Source organism: Oncorhynchus nerka, linkage group LG22, assembly GCF_034236695.1.
Source record: "Oncorhynchus nerka isolate Pitt River linkage group LG22, Oner_Uvic_2.0, whole genome shotgun sequence".
Lineage (NCBI taxonomy): Eukaryota > Metazoa > Chordata > Actinopteri > Salmoniformes > Salmonidae > Oncorhynchus > Oncorhynchus nerka.
This window is the reverse complement of record NC_088417.1, coordinates 15090135-15110147: the sequence shown is the minus strand read 5'-3', so window position 1 is coordinate 15110147 and position 20013 is coordinate 15090135. Positions and strand designations below refer to the sequence as shown.

General features: G+C 42.3%; 2 protein-coding genes across 3 annotated transcripts; both read right to left on the bottom strand.

Annotated features, from left to right (window-relative positions):
- Positions 1 to 52: 52 nt before the first annotated feature.
- On the bottom strand, positions 53 to 11192 carry rmc1 (regulator of MON1-CCZ1). The gene is made up of 20 exons (XM_029626273.2): positions 10977 to 11192; positions 10406 to 10482; positions 10233 to 10317; positions 10078 to 10134; positions 9863 to 9949; positions 9274 to 9414; positions 9002 to 9105; positions 8768 to 8857; positions 8400 to 8505; positions 8035 to 8143; positions 6907 to 6951; positions 6709 to 6762; positions 5512 to 5640; positions 5256 to 5362; positions 2673 to 2792; positions 2419 to 2496; positions 2068 to 2172; positions 1514 to 1582; positions 1041 to 1266; positions 53 to 228 (listed from the first exon to the last, which is right to left on the bottom strand). The coding sequence occupies exons 1-20, from the start codon at positions 11076 to 11078 to the stop codon at positions 149 to 151; spliced, it is 1971 nt and encodes a 656-aa protein (XP_029482133.1). The 5' UTR covers positions 11079 to 11192; the 3' UTR covers positions 53 to 148.
- An 859-nt stretch (positions 11193 to 12051) lies between these two features.
- Positions 12052 to 19573, bottom strand: riok3 (RIO kinase 3 (yeast)). 2 transcript variants are annotated; one of them, XM_029626276.2, is made up of 13 exons: positions 19175 to 19573; positions 18550 to 18668; positions 17857 to 17999; positions 17502 to 17609; positions 17201 to 17310; positions 16854 to 16997; positions 16563 to 16690; positions 16052 to 16234; positions 15743 to 15902; positions 15488 to 15568; positions 15236 to 15325; positions 14567 to 14674; positions 12052 to 12761 (listed from the first exon to the last, which is right to left on the bottom strand). In XM_029626276.2, exons 1-13 carry the CDS (start codon positions 19208 to 19210, stop codon positions 12651 to 12653), a joined length of 1521 nt encoding a protein of 506 aa, XP_029482136.1. In that variant the 5' UTR covers positions 19211 to 19573; the 3' UTR covers positions 12052 to 12650. The 2 variants fall into 2 exon arrangements, with proteins under 2 accessions (XP_029482136.1, XP_064863048.1); XM_065006976.1 differs by lacking the exons at positions 18550 to 18668; positions 19175 to 19573 and adding an exon at positions 18156 to 18173.
- Between the last annotated feature and the right edge of the window lie 440 nt (positions 19574 to 20013).

The following is a 20013-nucleotide window of genomic DNA, read 5'->3' as shown; positions in this document are numbered from 1 at the left end:
AGTCAGAAGGACATTTTGTCAAGCAGAATAAAGCATGACATTTAATACAAAATTAATTGTTAGAGTATGTACAAATGACTTTATTAGCATGATTTCAACAATTTACAATAAGTTAGACGGGCTGTGGGATAAGATGAAATGTCACAGCTCAAACTGTTGCTTGCTTCATGAGTGCTTGCTCCCCGAAAACTTGCTTGAAGTATACCACGTGTTCCTCACAGTGCTCACCTAAACACCAATCAAAACAGAGTATTGGGTCAAAGGTCAGTCAATACACACCAGTGGCAGTTGGGTGGGAAGTGATTTATTAGCAGTTCATTCAATAATGAGCTATTTATTCCAGGTTTTACTTATTATCCATCTGTTGGTTGTGTTTTTAGCATTGGTACCGATTGGGTCCTTATTAATTTATATGTTTTCAAATGTATTTTTATTGGATATTTAGAAAAGGTCTATGCTTTGCTCTGTCATGGATTTCAGTTTGCGTTGATAATGTTGGCGTCCATCAAAACCTGAAACCTATAGGAAACAGGTTCAACCATTGATACTCTCCCATGTGTTCCAACATTTCAAAGAAACCATGCAACTAGGATAAATGTGTTCATATGAATTTTAAAAAAGCAATAGGAGCACACAACAGCAGGCGAAGCCAACTAAACTGCTCCAGCACTTTTCAGCATATGCCTGTTGTTCCTGGCTTAATAGAGTTATTATTTGGGTCAAGGTAATCTAATAGAAGAAAAAAAAAAATCACAGAGGGCACTCATTCATTATTGAAAACTATGGCGTTATCAACATTTCTACAACATTCTTTCTACAGTCATTACAAAGGAGTTAGTCAGACCAGAGCCATGGAAATAGATGAATTTAGTGTCACCCTACGCAGAGCCATTCCTTCCACCTTTCGGTGCAGACAAGTCACGCCATTGATGAAACCACCAGACCTAAGACAATGTGGTCTCCATGGTGATAAATAGCACATTACATAGGGAATAAGGAGCCCTTTCAGCTGAAGACCTGGTGTAGAGGTGTCACCTAACCTGGGTTGAAGCTGGGGCTGCCTCTCAGGCGCAGGTTCCTCTGCTCAAAGAACCGGAAAATGGTGTAGAAGAGCATCTGGTCGGCCGTCTGGAGCGCCGCGTCCAGGAACTTGCGAGCGGAGATGTTGTCGTTGCCGCCCACGCTGCGGATGAAGCGCAGAGCACCCAGCACCTGCTGTTTGGACAGGAGCACCTCCACGATCTCATCGTTGGCCGTGGACAGTCTCTGTCACACAGACAGATAGATGGAGGACGTTACAGATCAGCATGTTAAAACATGTCTATATGAGTACCAGGGTTTATTGTTATAAGTTAGCCTTGAATGAAGTTCACATGAAGGCTACATTCTATAATTAGTTGACAGGATTCTCTGAAAAAAACAACCAATTCTACAAAGGACTTTGGGGATGTCCTGTGTGATAACCGATAGCTGTTTAAAATAGTCTGCATGTTAGCGTGTGTGTGCATCATACCTTTAACATGTCCAGGGAGAGCTGGTGTGCAGCGGGGTAAGTGCCTTCTAGAGACAGCAGCAAACAGGCCTTAAGACAATACAGATGTTAATTCCACAACCAATCAAAATAAAGATCATACAGTGGAACTGATCCAAGGTCTGCTCAACCAATGGAACAACAGACGGTAAATAATCAACGAGCGCTACAGTAGCCTTGTGCCTTTTACTTCCAACAAAACAGTTAGCTGGTGAGAAATGGGATCACAGGAAGGAGGTTCCCACGCATTATGTCGGATTAAATATTATATAGGAATTAACTTTCAAAGACCGGGGTAAAACACGTATGTCAAAAGGATTTTAGATTGTTTCCATTGGAACAGGCAAATCTTATGACGTGCAGCTGAAGTGAAGTATTTGATATAGATATTTTCTGAAGCATTGCGTCTATAGAACTAACAGCCTGCTGGCGACTTTGCATTAAACGTCATCCCCAACTCCTCTGAATAACCAAAACCTACAGGATCAAACTACCATGAAATAGTTGAGCTTTGCTTATAATAATTGAGGACTGACCAGAGGTTTAGAGTCACTGAGGACGTGGTACTGGAGGAACTGATGAAGCATGTAGAAGAGACTGTGATGAACCAACGTCTTAATGACCAGCTCGTACAGGTAATGCTGGGGGAGAGGAAAGTGGACCTTATATTTCAGACAACTCAACATCACAGTTCCCAATTGAAAGATAATTTGATGACAATATGGGACAATAAATATGCAGAATCTACAGGAACACAAAGCATACTAATGTAGCACTGACAACATGTTTCAAGATGAAACCGTGTCATCCCACCATTATGCATAAAACACAAAAAAAACTGTTCTGATAGAGCCTCCTGAAAATACTTTTCTGCAATGAGTACCTACCTGCACAGTGATCTGGACCTGGTTGAGTGAGCGGATGTACTCCATCAGCACAGCAATGATGAATTTGTGAGACACGTCCTGTTGGAGGGGTGAAACAATATAAATGTTCAGTCATCAAAAAAAATACTTTCAATTCAAATAAGGCAGCAGCCATTGGAATATGGGCTTCACCACCACCAGTAGCCTTGTGCCTTTTACTTCCAACAAACAGTTAGCTGGTGAGAAATGGGATCACAGGAAGGAGGTCCCGTCACCTTTTTCTCTGTGAAGGAGGACAGGACGTGTGTGTACATGTCGGACTGGTCGATAACTGCCTGCGTCCGGACAGGCCTCTCCCGAGCAGTACTGCCTCGGCTGGGACCAGACTCCATAGCCTGAAAGAGATCCAACAGGTAACAACTAGGGCTGTGGCGGTCACAACATTTTGTCAGCCTATGGATTATCAAGCCAATAACTCTGGTCTCATGGTAATGAACAGATTTAGCATCTCCTGGCTCCCACACATAGCCTACAAGCCACTGATGCAGACCTTTGTAACATAAATCCATGTAATATTGCCTACACATTCACAATAAGTCATATTTATATTAGACAGGTCTAAAACATATGAAGAAAATGTAGTCCATTTCAGAAGAACAGAACAGCATTCTGTGAGTTGTCCTTAGATCTGGCTAAGTCATATGGCTGTGGGCTACACCAGTTCATTTAGTAGACAAGATTTACTTATAATTCTGTGGCATTATTTTAGAGTATGAAGAATACAATTGAACAATGACGCGACTAATGATGACTTGAAAAAAAGTCCCTTGAAAAGGCATGAGCTCTGCTTTGTTTGTTTTTTGCTCAGGCTGTACACACTTCATCAGTCTCTCATTCACAATTTGACAAGCACTTGATAATGCCTTGAATTGCCCGGCGGCATCTCCTTAGTGTGGCCATAATGCACCCTAAAAAAAAAATCCATGCCTTTTGCAGCCAGTGGCCATTGTGCCCTTGGGGTAAATATAATAATTCCCTTCTCCCGGAGTGCTGCGGGCTCCAAAGCACCTCTCACTCACATGGCTCTCCATCATGTGATCGTGTCTTTCTCACAGGCTAAAAGTGAAGACAGACACTTTTGGGGACGCAACTGTGCGCGTCATTATTCAATTCCGAGGTGCATATTTAAGATATTGGAAGAAATGTCCGCATTTACTTAACGTCAGCCAACAAGATGAGTAGACCTAACGAACAGCAAAAGCACTAGCCTATGTCAATCTACTATCCCCCATAGTACAAAAGTTGACCTATTATATTTGTAAGTCGCTCTGGATAAGAGCGTCTGCTAAATGACTTAAATGTAAATGTAAATGTATATTCTGTGTGAGAAATAAATATTCCAAACATAGTCTGGGAGAGTTGTGGGATGCAATAGATCCCAAATGAATATAACCACTAGTATCAAAAACCTTTTTTACACAATGTGGCTCACGCAACAGATTGGAACATTTAGCTTAAAATGTAATAAACTATTAGGATATTTCTTCACATTATAAGCGCAGAAATGCAAACACTGCAGTAGGGTGTAAGCGCAAATGTTCCATTAGCAGGAAAACACCATTATCAAAAGTGACCGCAAATACGATTATGCATGTAATGCTTTTATTATGAAGTTGCATTTTTATGGGGGAAATTATCTTCCCCAAACTTGAAATTCACACGATGCTTATATATGCCAGTTAAGCTCCACAGCCCTTGTAAAAGAGGATCAAATGTGCCTAATTTTAACATGTTATTTGGCCACTTTAGTTGAGATACAAACCTTATCAAAACATATAGGCCTATGGGCTAGGCTACATGAGGTGTGCGACCATGATTAGAAAAGGACGGAAGGGGGGGGGGGGATTCTTACCTTACGCTGGGAATCATTTACAAGTGATAATATATAATTCACAAGTGATATGCTAATATTGTCACCCATCAGACTATTCTTGATTTAATCTGGTCTTTACATATACTAAACAATATATATGTTTTAAATGTGTTTTTATTTAGAATGGCCCATTATCATTCACCTGTCTCAAAACAGGGGCAGTGGAAAAAAAACACGTCATCTATGCACTTAAATAACGAATGGAGGTCGCTTTTCCTGTGGTTCATTTTCATACCAGCCAGGTAGGCTATACTCCTGTTGTGAAGAGAAGCAATCTGCTTAATATTAGGAACGTTGAGAAATAAATATACTAGGTCTAGCCTATAGAAAGCTGATGGCCTCTATTAAAAAGAGGAGGATCCCATCACTTTGTTTTCTTCTGCAATTGTATAGCCTATAGAAATGTTGTGCAACATGAGCTCATGGAGTGTTTGATTAGATTTTCGATCAGGGTGATTAGAGGCACAATAGAGTGCTGAGTACCAGACAGTTAAGCACATTTGGTAGGCTACTAATGACCATCAGCAGCAGAGCTTGGAGAAGCCTAATTACTGTGACTAAACAGTCACATGGAATTTGACTGCCGGTGTGGCGATAATAGGGTCACGTAACAGCCCTAGTACCAACAAAGTCAAGTTACTGCAACAGACAGTGTATGGGCTACTGTCCTGATAATTCGTAATATGGACAAATCAAATCTATTCAGTTGACTATATCCTCTTCATCCTTTTTGTTATTCAAGTTACAAGATCAAAATGGTTAAACGGATCTACTAGTAAGATACCACTACTGTCCTAAATAACTTTTCACTAGTGTCACTTGACTTTGTTTCCAACATTAGGGCTGTTTTCCTAAAGAAGTCCTAAAGTGTTTGTTTTGTTTCCTCGATACTGGTGTGATCGTGACCCTAGTAGGCAGTACTCACCACAGTGTAGGTCTGCTCTGCCTCCAGGTACTCTTTGAAGACTTGGTTGAGTTTGTCGAACACTGTGGCCACCACTGGTAAGCTCCCCTTGTCTTCCCCGTTGAGCACTGAAACACAGAGTGAGAGGCCTTGAGTGAACACTGCCTATGTTCTCTATGGTTCAGGCTCTAATCGTCTATTCTACAACCTTGTTTTATTAGTGCTTCCTTCAGCGACGAACACAGTCTCCCCTATCTGTTACACAAGGCAGTCTTACTTTGTGAGCACACAGACAGGATGACCATCTTGCAGTCTCGTCTGCGCAGGAGGAAGTCGATCAGCTTGCCCTTGTCCTGCAGGAGGTTGACGGTGGGCGGCAGCTTCACCTGCAGATACCACTGATATCCTGAAACAGAGGAGGAACACACAGAACAGGTCAGACACCCTGAAACAAAGGAACACCACACAGAACAGGTCAGACACCCTGAAACAGAGGAACACCACACAGAACAGGTCAGACACCCTGAAACAGAGGAACAACACACAGAACAGGACAGACACCCTGAAACAGAGGAGGAACACACAGAACAGGACAGACACCCTGAAACAGAGGAGGAACACACAGAACAGGACAGACACCCTGAAACAGAGGAGGAACACACAGAACAGGACAGACACCCTGAAACAGAGGAGGAACACACAGAACAGGACAGACACCCTGAAACAGAGGAGGAACACACAGAACAGGACAGACAACCATGCAAGAACATGAGCACCATCCGGAACAAGCTGTAGATGAGAAATGTGGAAAGCAATATGGTAACTACATAGCCTAGAAGAGGAGGAGGTGGCTCTACTACCACGTTGGTTACTATACACCCATCTGATCTACAGTGAATAGGGGTTAGTGGTCGTTTCTGGTCCAGATGATAACAGACAGTAAGCCGGGACATAGCCGTCTATGGTTAGATGTTTCTGGTCCAGATGATAACAGACAGTAAGCCAGGACATAGCAGTCTATGGTTAGATGTTTCTGGTCCAAGATGATAACAGACAGTAAGCCGGGACATAGCCGTCTATGGTTAGATGTTTCTGGTCCAGATGATAACAGACAGTAAGCCAGGACATAGCCGTCTATGGTTAGATGTTTCTGGTCCAGATGATAACAGACAGTAAGCCAGGACATAGCCGTCTATGGTTAGATGTTTCTGGTCCAGATGATAACAGACAGTAAGCCGGGACATAGCCGTCTATGGTTAGATGTTTCTGGTCCAGACAGTAAGCCGGGACATAGCCGTCTATGGTTAGATGTTTCTGGTCCAGACAGTAAGTCGGGACATAGCCGTCTATGGTTAGATGTTTCTGGTCCAGACAGTAAGTCGGGACATAGCCGTCTATGGTTAGATGTTTCTGGTCCAGACAGTAAGCTGGGACATAGCAGTCTATGGTTAGATGTGTGGGTGTTCTCACTCACCTTCGCTTGCACTGATGATGATGTCGGGTTGAAAGACGCTCCAAGATGAGGAGTCTGAAGGTCAAGGGAAGCATCCATGATCATCAGTAATACCACCACCTACCATTTCCCTGCTAGCTGTTCCAATGGTCATTGACACCGTTTCATTGACAAGTGTCGCCGCAGCTCATCTAGCTACTTGCGTTTCATAAAGGATACAGAGCTCACAAGGCACCGGAGGCTGGCTGGGTACAGCAGAAGGACCTATGGAGAAGTGAAGTTAGTTTCTGTCAGGGCTTTAGGAGACATATTCTAAATGGGAGTGAAGTGACATGAAGTTACGTCACGTCTCAGACAGAAAAATGACACATGGGTAGAAAGAGACACCTGTCTGTCACACATGAGAGTGATACAATTACAACTGGAATGACTGAAAGGCAGAGAACACAGGTAAAGACACACATACTGTCAGCCAGTCAGTGACCAAAACAGCCACGCAGTTGGTAAAGTCTGGCCTGTCCATACACACTCAGTGGCCAGTTTATCAGAACACCACTCCGTTCACAGAAATGATGAGTCACGTGGCCTGCTATATAAAGCAGGCAGAAAGGCATCCAGTTACTGTTCGATTGAACGTTCCAGTGGGCAAAACCAGTGACCGGGTTCAGAAACGTCTGGCGTCCTAGACTTTTCACGCACGACAGTGTCTAGGTTTTACAGAGAATGGTGCGACAAACAAAAAGCATCCCGTCCGTGGCAGTCCTATACGTGAAAACACAGCTAGTTGAGAGGTGGAAGGAGAATGAATCGTGCACGCTAACAGGCACAACGCTAACAGGCACAACAGCCACAAACAGACAAATAACAGCACAACAGTGGTGTGCAGAACGGCATCTCAGAACGCACAACTTGTCGGTCCTTGTCACGGATGGGCTATTGCAGCAGACGAACACACCGGGTTACACTCCTATCAGCTAAAAACAAAAAGAAGCGGCTCCAGTGGGCAGGCGAATACCAACACTGGACAATTGAGGAGTGGAAAAACATTGCCTGGTCTGACGAATCCTGGATCCTGTTGCATCATGGCAGTCAGGAATAGGAGTAAGCAGCATGAGTCCATGGCCCCATTCTGTCTGGTGTCAACAGTACAGGCTGATGGTGTAATGGTGTGGGGAATGTTTTCCTGGCATACGTTAGGTTTCTTGATACCAATTGAGCAACGTTTCCATGCCACAAAGAATTCAGGTTGCTCTGAACACACAAGGGTATCAGGCCCAGTATGAGATGGGTGTATCTAATAAACTGGCCAATGAGTATATACATAGAGTAACTCCAAGTAGCCTATACCTGTGAGGGGAATCCTGTAGGGGTGTATGGAGCGAGGAGGCAACACAGGCTGGTGGACGTTCAGGCCACAGTCGGGCTCCCGTAGCTTGATGTCAAATATGATGGAGGTCTGAAATAAGACATTATCTACATCATGCCAGACTTAATGGGTTTGGACCCTGGATATGAAACAACACAACCGTAGTGGTAGTTTGCCTGTCTAACCTCAAGCAGGGTTCTGCCTTGATCTTTTAACAAGGTGGTCCCCCTTTGGACTCAAGAGATTTTGCATTTATGAACACCTGTAAAATGCACCCCTCTTACATTCTTTGGTGAGAACCCTGCTCAAAATGCTCCAATTGTAATTTCTTGCCAAAAGGACTCACCTGAGTGCTCTGATGATGCACTACCACCAGGTTATCCACCACGTTGAGGGCAAACTTCCCTGTGGTGTTGAGTTTTAACACATTGGTCTTCTTACAGGATCCCTCCCTGGGAACAACATGTCGTTAGGCCAGACATAATTTACCAATTTAGCCCTTCAGGTATTCCCCATGTACAAATTACACCATGGATATTTCATTTCAAGATTGATCCAGTAAATGTCTATGAGTAGCTTCTTACTCTAGCTAGTTTCTCTAGTTACACAAGAAACTCTGAATAGAAGGGCGATATGATTGCTGCATGACCAGTTAGGAGGAATTTCAGCATGTTCAGAGGAATGTCCATTAGGAATATGCTAAATAAGATGTACCTGGGTAGCTGATAGAGGATCACCTCAGCACAGGGACTGTCGGTAGTTCTGGAGTGATGCTTCAGATACATTACATACAGCTGACCGTAACTACCATTAGAAACAAAGTGAACAACTCATTCAGTGTTCATACCGCTTCATACAGCCCAAAGGGCTTTTGCTTTTTGGTTGAAATTGTTACTTGAATATCGAGCCAAAATATGAAATATCAATTCAAAACAGTTACAAACTCACATGTTGGCCACAGCAATGTCCCTCTCTGACAGATTGAGCTTGGCTGGCTTGGGAACCACCGGAAGCTCGATCTCAAACTTGGACATTTTAGACATGGTCCCACTCTGGTGGGACAAAAAAAACCAATAGGTTTGATGATTATAGTTCCAGCAACTTTAGGATGCTAATGCTTGCTCAAACATGAACATGAGCTTTTGGTGGTATATATCATGTCTTACTGTATCAGCAGGTGGACATTTTTGAGACATCTTATGTCAGTTGTGACCACTTACTTTGAAGGCAAACGGCTGCAGCACATTGCCCTGGAAGGTGGTAGAAAGTAGAATGACTGCAGTCTCAGGACAGTACATGTACCAGTTCACATTGATGCTCTGACTCTTCAGCAGCTTCAGGCTACGCTTGTCAGGAAGCACCTAAACACAGAGAGCATCTCATTGACAACTTCAACTCAAATGAAAAACTGGAACAAGACACCTTTTTGTAGAACATTGAGCCTAACAGGAATCCCTGTTCACATTGCAGTCTTCCTCTTTTCGTATTCCAGTCTAAAGAGGTAACGTTACCAATCAACCTAATACTGTGCAGTACTGCAAAATCTGACAACTTTATTTCTCAGTCAGTGGTACATTAAGACCTCTAGTGGTTGTAGTTTGAATTGAGTCACGCAAGTGTCATGTGACAATGTTTTAGTATAAGAAAGAGTAATACAGGGCAAACTCAATTGATAGTGCTGTGATACAATAACCTAGGAAACAATCTAGATGTGCAACTTTCCTGATAGTGCATTCCTATCCTAAATCACAGAAACAACTGGCTTTATTATATATCACAAGAAATATGATTCATGTGAAACATAGTTACCTGGTAGAACTCAATTCCCTGGTCAGTGATGAAAACGATTTCATTCCAGTTAGTCCAACAGAAGCCCAAAATACTGGCATTCTTCATCTGTCAATCAAAAAGGAGAATATAAAACAAATCACACCTATTGAAAATTGACTCATGCTTAGTTACAACATGAAGAAATTACAGCTATTTTGAACTTCAAACATTTGACACTGGATATGCTTGCATACCTTACATTCCTGGGAGAATTCCAAATGTGGATAGTCCGGTATGAAGTTTATGAAATCCTACAAGAAACAAAAACTGAGGCTTTTGGTCATCAGCGTGGATAGAAAACACAATAATAGAATAACATCGAGTTGAGAATGATTGCTGTAATGTTTACCACAGATTTTGGTGTTCTCTGAACTGCCAAAATCTTATTTCCGATTGAAAACTTGATGCACTTCACCTCTCCTTTGTCATCCATTCTGTGAAGAAAATGTATATACTGCATGAGAGACCATTATCATTGAGCTTATGATTATCATCGTCGCAATATATGCATCATCTCTTTACCTGAAGGCAACTGAGCTTTTGTCCTCTGGTCCTTTAACCACAACCCCAGTGGCACCCCCTGATCGCACTGCAAACACCTGAAGGAGCAACCAGGGTAAATAGAGAACAATTAATATATAAAAGGAGCCTGGTATCCATTACATTAGGAGGACAGTGCAACTTCTACCTGAGGCATTACAATGAGGGTTACTGCTCATCTAACCTGCCTTGTTTAGCTGGTGAATGTACTACCAGAGACATGCGTTAAATGTTGACTGAAGTTCACTAATTCATCTACCATATTAATTAGCCATACTGTATGGCTACACTTTAGGACCTTCACCAAGCTGCAACATGGGATTCAACAGTTTGACTGCCACCCTCATCAAAGCTAGTTATTTGTACTTGCGTTCACATAAGCCAGCATACTGCAGTAGCTACCAAGCTGAATGTAAAATCAAGATAAAATATGATTTATTCAGCTAGCTATAATCGCGCTAAGCATCTAGCTAACTGTTTCTGGAGTAACCACCATAGCTGAGCATATCCTTCTAGCTAGCCTTGGCTATTAACGTTAGTAACGTTAATGTACCTGTTTGTTTGCTTCGTCAAAAAACACATTGTTGACGCTTGAGGCATTTTCAAATTGCACAGGATTTTCACAAAGTTCCAGGTAGTAGTGTTCCTCACTCATTGTGAAGCTTTGCTGACTATTATGTATTGCAGTTAGTTGTCAGTGTTTGCTCTGCATTTCATAAATTAATTGTCCAAAGCCTCTCTCTACGGCAAGTTCCGGTTTCAAAATCATGTGACAGTCACGTGACTCACATAAAATATTAATGCCACATAGAACAATGACATATATTTAACCGGATGTATAAATCTGAAAGCTTGGCGTGTCCACTCACTTACTACAGCCCAGTGGCCGACAACGGGAGATGGACTTTGACCGACATTCTGCACATTTTCTCATCGACAAAACATTTGATCTCAATACAGTTTTCGGTTACTAAAACGAAAATATGTTATGAACTGATTGGAATAAGTTTAGTAGACTTTACCCTTTGCCAAAACACAAATTGCGTTATTTAGTAGTGCAAAGGCGAATTGAGTTATTGCACACGCGCACTTCACAAAGTAGGCGTTCCCTAACTGAAATATACAGATGCCTCCTTGTTCTGCCCAAAATGACACATTTGTTCACATAGGAAACGACAGACTGTGGTCTATCTTGGTTTAGTTATAATCTTTGGTAATGCTGCGTTCATATCATGTGGAAAACTCGGGACCTCCGAGTTAAAAGTAAATTATTTGCGTAAAGCTTCCTATTTGTTGATTCTAGTACCTCCCTCGTGGGAAACTCGGGATCCGACTCTTCCGCCTAGGTTAGCAAGTTAGACATTTCTGAGTTTCCAACATGCGACCAAACGCTACTTTCAAAATAAAAGTCGATTGTCAAACTGAAATCAAACACTCAATCAAGATATAGGTGGTTTCTGCAGGCTTTTATACAAGTTGGACTGGCTGACTGAGTAATATTTACATGTTATAGTTACATATAGATTGCTTGTATTGTTTTATAACTCCTAGTTTAAGAGCAGTTTGGCATCTCCTGTCAAGCTGCTCGATTTGTCCAGAGCAAAGGAAAATGAATGACAAAGCATAACTAAAATTTATGCCATTTATTTCCACCATTATATTGAAGTTGGAGATCACAGAAAACACAGCTCCCTTGTACGATCAATGGACCTCAATGCATCTTGGTGCCAATGAAAAACAATTCATTGTGTCTTCATTCATGACTGCACCTTTCATGATTAAAATATTAACTGACACGAACTAGGGCTCTTCACCAAATGTTGGATTGCAATTTGTTCCATTCATATAACGTAAAGCTCTTTTCATTCGAGCCCAGTTCACCTGTGAAGATAACTTCATGTCATGAATGCTGAATACCATCTAATTTTTTAAAAAGCAATAATTGTGTACGCATGTAGATGCATCAGTCATGTCCCCCTTAGACGTCCCCATCCATTCCATCTACAAACGTAGTAATGGAATGAGATGTTGACATTTCATGGAGGTGTATGGGAGGCTTTTCAGCCAACTGCCCCCAGTGTAGCATCTTGGGATGCAGTGACCTTTCAACCTTGTGTCCCTCATTGTGATGAAAGACCTTTGGGTGGGGGTTTACTCGCCCATTCTCTCAAACAGAATCAACTGAACAGGATCCATGGAGCTAATCATGGTGTCTAACATCTCATCGTTAATCATCCTCGTGGTGTAATAGGGGAGGCCCTCCGTCGCTGGTGCTGGAGTAGGTTTTCTTGCCCCTTCTCTGCACGTGGTCTTCATTCATCTTCTCCAGTGCCTCGATCTATAAAACGACAAGTGAGGACAGTGTTAATACAAAAATCACAAAGACTTAGAGGAAAGTAACCCCACAAACTTAATTATGTGCATACAGGTAGTCAACCACTGTATGAAAGTTAATACTACAATCCCCGGTTTCTGGTAAGCACTTTGACAAAAAGCGTTCTATAATCTATACAATTTGATGGATTAGGGTCAAATTGTACATTGAACAAAAATATAAGCGCAACATGTAAAGTGTTGGCCCCATGTTTCATGAGCTGAAATAAAATATCCCAGAAATGTTCAATACGCACAAAAAGTACATTTCTAACAAATTGTGCACATCCCTGTTAATATGCATTTCTCATTTGCTAAGACAATGCATCCACCTGACAGGTGTGGCATATCAAGAAGCTGATTAAACATGATCATTACACAGGTGCACCTTGTGCTGGGGACAATAAATGGCCACTAAAATGTGCAGTTTTGTCACACTCCACAATGCCACAGATGTCTCAAGTTGAGGGACCGTGCAATTGACATACTGACTGCAGGAACATCCACCAGAGCTGATGCCAGAGAAGTTAATGTTAATTTCTCTACCATAAGCCACCTCCAACGTTGTTTTAAAGAATTTGGCAATGCGTCCAACCGGCCTCACAACCGTAGACCACCTGTAACCACGCCAGCCCAGGGCGTCCACATCCGGCTTCTTCTTATGCGGGACCATCTGAGACCAGCCACCCAGACAGCTGATTAAACTGTGGGTTTGCACAACTGAAGACTTTCTGCCCAAACTATTAGAGACCATTTCAGGGTCTTGAACTGACTGCAGTTCGATGTCATAACAGACTTCAGTGGGCAAATGCTCACCTTCGATGGCCACTGGCACGCTGGAGGTGTGCTCTTCACGGTTGAATCACAATTTCAATTGTACCGGACAGGTGGCAGAGAGCGTGTTTGGCATCGTGTGGGCAAGTGGTTTGCTGATGTCAAAGTTGTGAACAGAGTGTCCCATGGTGGCGGTGGGGTTATGGTATGGGCAGGCATAAGCTACAGACAAACATAATTGCATTTTATCAATGGCAATTTTAATGCACAAAGATATCGTGATGAGATCCTGAGGCCCATTGTCATGCCATTCATCCGTCGCCATCACCTCAATTTTCAGCATGATAATGCACAGCCTCATATAGCAAGGATCTGTACACAATTCCTAGAAGCTGAAAATCAGACATGTTACCCACTGAGCATGTTTGGGATGCTCTGGATCGACATGTACGACAGCGTGTTCCAGTTCCCTCCAATATCCAGCAACTTCGCACAGCCATTGAATTAGAGTGGGTCAACATTCCACAGGCCACAATCAACAGCCTGATTAACTCTTTGCGTATGAGATGTGTAGTGCAGCACAAGGCAAATGGTGGTCACACCAGATACTGACTTGTTTTCTGATCTTCTCCTACCTTTTTAAAATAAAAAGTATCTGTGACCAACAGATGCATATTTGTATTCACAGTCATGTGAAATCCATATGTTAGGATCTAATTCATTTATTTCAATTGACTGATTTCCTTATATGAACTGTAAGTAAAATCTTTGAAATTGTTGCATGTTGTGTTTATATTTTTCTTCAGTTTAGTATAAACATTCCCCACCCCAATAAGGCATTCAGTGGATGATAGATTTTTTTTGTGTGTGGGACTCTAGTTAAGACAAGAGCCCACTTTAAACTGCCTGTAAAACTTAGTTCTGTAAATTCAATGCAACTACATGAATCTCCAACAGAGAAATAATACCCTCATAGGGACCTCAATGTTTTCTGACCTGGGCAAGGAAGTCTGCCTCGCTGTCACCGCTGAGTTGCAGCCCAGACACGACGTTGAAGAGCTCATACACATTCATGGCTTCCGACACCCCGCCCTTCTGGAAGAACTGCAGAGACGAGATAAAAACGATATCTTGTTATTAAAACCACCAGCGTGTCACTGATACAAAATCTGATGCAAGAATAGTGGACATGTTTTGACTTTCGCCTAGTTTCCACCAACACGCATCGTATGTTTAGGTGTGGCAGCTAAATATACAGGACCTCATTCTGTATATATACACATCCTGTACCTGAACCCTTCCCGTAACCATTCAGAATGAGCGACTAAACTCAACCCGTAACCATTCAGAATGAGCGACTAAACTCAACCCAACCCGTAACCATTCAGAATGAGCGACTAAACTCAACCCGTAACCATTCAGAATTAATGACTAAACTCAAGCCTTAACTTCAGGATTTGACGTTTGAAGAAATGGAAACGAGAGAGCAGCAAGAAGCAACGAAAACACTTCAAAATTTGACGTTTGGAGAACGTGGAAGCACATGAATGCTGCAGTGAGACAGAGCTTGTTGTGCAAATCAGGACTTTAGTCCGTGTTTACTGTGAGCTGGAAGTAACAGGCAATTTAAACCTACAGTACTTGCATCACTGTGAGCCAACTTACCGTAGACACGTTCCTGCAGTCCCTGAACAGGAACTCAAGACCATGAGGGTGATTGGGCTCAATGGACTGACTTACATCAATTAGCCAAACCTACATAAAACAAGATGATTAAATCATTCATGCTGAATGAAGGTAAAATCTCATGCCAGAATTTCCAGTTGAAATTAACCATGAGGAATCAGGTATAAAAATAAGGTGTAGACTGACCCACCTGGATAAATAAAGGTTAGACAAACATGATAAATAGCCTACCTTCCCCTGATGCCACAGCATGTTGTATTCGCTCAGGTCGGCGTGGACGAGGTTACACTCGTGATACAACTGCTGCATCATCTGCAAGGACAGACACACCCAGGGGTCATAATAACCCAGAATTATACTTCTCAGTCAGATACTCATCTCTTTTAAACGAGTGCGCACAACCAGATATTACTATGAGGTACGTAAATACACAACAACATAAGTAATGTCTACATTAGTGCATGGCAGCACAGCAGCTGCACTCACATGAAGCACTTGGTAGTAGGCCCTGTTCATGTCCTCAGAGCCCAACATGGCTTCTTTCAGTTTGGGAGCCGGCACATGGTCCTTCCCAATGAACGACATCACCAGGATGTGCTTCTTCAGAATCACCACCTCGGGGCATGGGATGTCAGCCTTTTTCATACTGATGGAGTGGGGAAGAGAGTGAGCCATAACACAGTTGGAGAATTGGAAACATTTATAAAAAAAAATTAAAAAGTTATTTGAACTGAGCTTTTAGATAAATGAGGTGAATTGGTGTTGGTCCATTTAAGTGACATCACCACCACGCACCGAGCCAGGTTGTGCATCTCTTTCTCAGCCCAGAGGCGGATGATCTTGCGGGGATTCAGCTTGCTGAAGCGTTCCTTGAAGCGGTAGTCGTCCTTGATGTACTTGTCGCGGTTCTTGAACTCATTGAGTGTGGTCTTGAAGACCTTGAGTACACACTCATCTGGGACAGCCTTCTCCTCCATGCTGGAAGAAAAAAACAACAGTATTGGAAAACCTTAGAAACCAACTACAACTTAATTAACAGACATTTAGGGGGGGCAGTTCTATACAAAAACTGTTAAATAATACAACTATGGCTACTGAAATATGGCAAATAAATCTACTGCTATAGTGTCTCTGTCATGACATAATCATTGACAATGTAAATGTCATGACGTAACTTCAGGCAATGAAAGTTCCTGATCTGACTCATCAGGCCAGGTGATAGACGCCTTGGGTCGATCAACCTTTGGTCAGTCAATTCAAGGTGTGGGTTCTTGCGAAACACAATTTGTCATGATGTCACCCTCACCTTCCCCCATCTGCGTGGAACACCACAGACTCCTTTCCAGTGCTGATGCAGCCGTTGATGTTCTCCAGAACGCCTGCGTTCACCATTTTGTACATGAGCAGACGGGTCCTTGGGTCCACTGCTTGTTCCTGTGAATGAAAAAAAGGGAGAAAAGTACAGAAAAGAAAGCAGAAGTGGATAATCATGACGGAATTAAAATACTATACAGATCTGAACATGGCATGAGGCCATTTTGTTGTCATTTTCAAATTCTTATTTCTATTGTCAATTCCTCCTTTTGCATAGACTCACAGCAGTGGAGTGCTCCTTTTTGTCATGCAGTCGGGCACTGCGACGCTGCTCAGAGTGGCAGTGTTGCTTCAGGGAGTTGTACACCTGGTTAGAGAGCTTCAGGTCCATGCCAAGCCCATCTCCCACATTGATCTCCGGGGCAAACTGGGAGGACAGGACAGAGAGGGAGATTACAAAAAGGCTGACAGTTTGGGATATGTTCACATTAGTGCGTACACCAATTAAGCCACACATTTCAAAGCTAAATGGAGATAAATGCTAATTACTACTCATACAATTTCCCCAATGTGTCTGTCTATTGAATAACGCTGAACCAAGGAAAAAGGTGAACTTCTGATCACTCTTACATTGTCCATGCGTGCAGTATTCTTCCTGCCACACACAACCTCATCGTGCTTAGTAGTGATGTTCTTGCCTTTCCCAGTAAAGCCTTTTCTTGGAGTTGTCGTGGGCTTATCTGGAACACGTTTAGAAAAAATGGTTAATGTAGTAAGTTGAACTATTTCTTTAACATAAAACAACCACCAATCAACAGCAACCAATATTTTATGCAGGAAGATGTTGGCCTGTTACAAGTATAAAGTAGATTTATTGGGCCTAGCATCAATACTGATATATGGGGTAAAATTATAAAGGGATGGACATTACCGGCTTTGTAGGGGTCGTGGCGAGTGTCTTGCCAATCAACTTCATCCTCAGAGCTGTCGCTATCCTCGTAAGGGTGCACCATGCGATAGTTCTCAAAGGAGATGGACACTTCAACAGTAAAGAACAATCATCTCTCAAATTCTTCATAACGCCACTACTGTTCATTCTTTTTTACACATTCTAGAATCCTGGTCATGTTTACTAGGGTACAAAACACTTGAAAAGGTTTTGACATGGAAAACTAAAATGAGCGGTCCAGGTGTTCTCACCCCGTTTCAGTCTGTTTTATTCCGTTCAGTATCTAATGAAAACGACCCTTGTATTGTTCTAATGCCAGACATGTTCATAGGCTTACGTTTGCTATCCCCGTTTAATTTTTTTTCTTCCGTGCGCAGCTGGGTGTCAAACTCCTTGTCAAACTGCATCTGCAGCATCTGAGCCAGCATCAGATCACAGTCCGTTTCTGGCTCCTCACCGGCATCCAGAGCAGCATTGACACTAGAACACATAGGATATTGGACATGAACATGCAGTCCTACACCCACACAATAACCTAATGTGAGTGTGGTGCTAGTTTCAATTGACACTGAAGTGCCTACAACGGCTAGACAAGAGGGTAAGAACATATCCTTTCAAGTTTTTATTTTATTTCACCTTTATTTAACCAGGTAGGTCAGTTGAGAACAAGTTGTCATTTACAACTGCGACCTGGCCAAGATAAAGCAAAGCAGTGCGACACAAACAACAGCGTTACACATAAACAAAAGTACAAGTCAATAACACAATAAAAAATCTATGTACAGTGTGTGTAAATGTAGAAGAGTAGAGAGGTAGGCAATAAATAGGCCATAGAGGCAAAATAATTACAATTTAGCATTAACACTGGAGTGATAGATGTGCAGATGATGTGCAAGTAGAGAGGGTAAGTAATACTATAGGAATGAGGAAGTTGGGTGTGCTATTCACAGATTGGTTAAAGTGAATCGACAACACAGACAAGGTGGTGTAAAGGGATAGATATTGATGATATTATTATTATGGTACTTACTCTGGGGAATCAGGGAAAGCATTGCTTTCCTCATCCAGTTGCTTTGCCAGCTGCTCGCTCATGACGTCAGCGAGGGAACAGGGTGACACCGCCTTGGTAGTGGTGGCGCCCCATGGACTCTGAAGGACCATATATTCAAATGAGTTAATAGCAATACAGTCCAACATGACACTTCCCTTTGCTAACATATCGATGTACTCGTTACGTGCTTGAATAACTACTTGAATAAAACGGTAGTTAACCAATTAGTTGACAATCTAAGCTAACTATACACAAGTTAGCCATCCTGTCAATCAAAAAAGCCATGCCAGGGACATGCCGCGACTTGTCTAACATTAATATAGCTTGCTAGCTAATACGTTAGTTACTTATTCTGAATTAGCCAACGTTTGAAGCATGTCAGCATGTTGGCTCGTCGCTATCAGATTTGGCTGTTGATGGATACGAATGTGAATTAGCGTTACAGTAGATCGATTAATGTGTAGCTGTAACATTATTTAAAACTAATTTAGGTCACGTTAATCTGTCCTCCCCAAGACGAGCCTTTTAAGGCTCGGTTTTCGCAAGGGCCATATTACATGTCAAGAATGACGGACTGATTAGCTAAATTAGCAAACCAACTCACCTTTGGTCCTTCTGCAGTGATCCCTATTTGATCCATGACAGCAGCCCAGAGTTTCAGTCTTTGACAGCAGCAGTATTCAGACAGTCAAGATGTCGAGCTTGACGAGCAATAATCTTAGCTAGCAACACGTTTACGAGGACAGTCTCCTTTTATCTTTTCTCGAATTAGACACGATAATGAACCCGTTTAGATGTGTTATCTTAAGCCAAATAGAGTTAATGTCACTAATGAACAGATTTCTTGCTAAATGACAAGGATTTTACGAGAGCTGTAGAGCAAATCCTGCTTTGCGTTGTTCCAGAGATATTAGAAAAGGAAGAGAGAAGAAACCTAGCCGGAAATGACTGGGTAAACGTGTAAAGCACCGCCCAGCAGACTTTTGACCAATCGCGTTCAGGTTGTTCTACTGCGTCACGCAGTTGCTACGCTATTCGTCAAGCAATCCCTTCTAAAAAGTCAAGAGTTTGAGTCGAGAAACTTGCCTATTTTCCTCAAAATAACGTAATTTCAAAGTTACACGATATTATAGAGAACAAGTTAAATATCTCATATCTCGACAAATATGTGTAATCTTGTACCTGTTGCTCACGCAATTCATGCTTTTTTGAACTAGCGTCCAATTAAGTCCCATTTACTCCGTGAAGGAGTGATATCGCCCAAAATGCACCGTGCGGGCAATTGATGTCAATAGAATTTCCCATCTCCTCAAAAGTGTCTCTGGTTCTTCATCCTGAATAAGGAAATGACGTTTCGATCCTTCTTCGGGGAAAAAAGGAAACCAGCAGGTTAAACCAGGCGCATTGCTGCCATCTACAGCTCAATGTGTTTCCCTGCTCCTA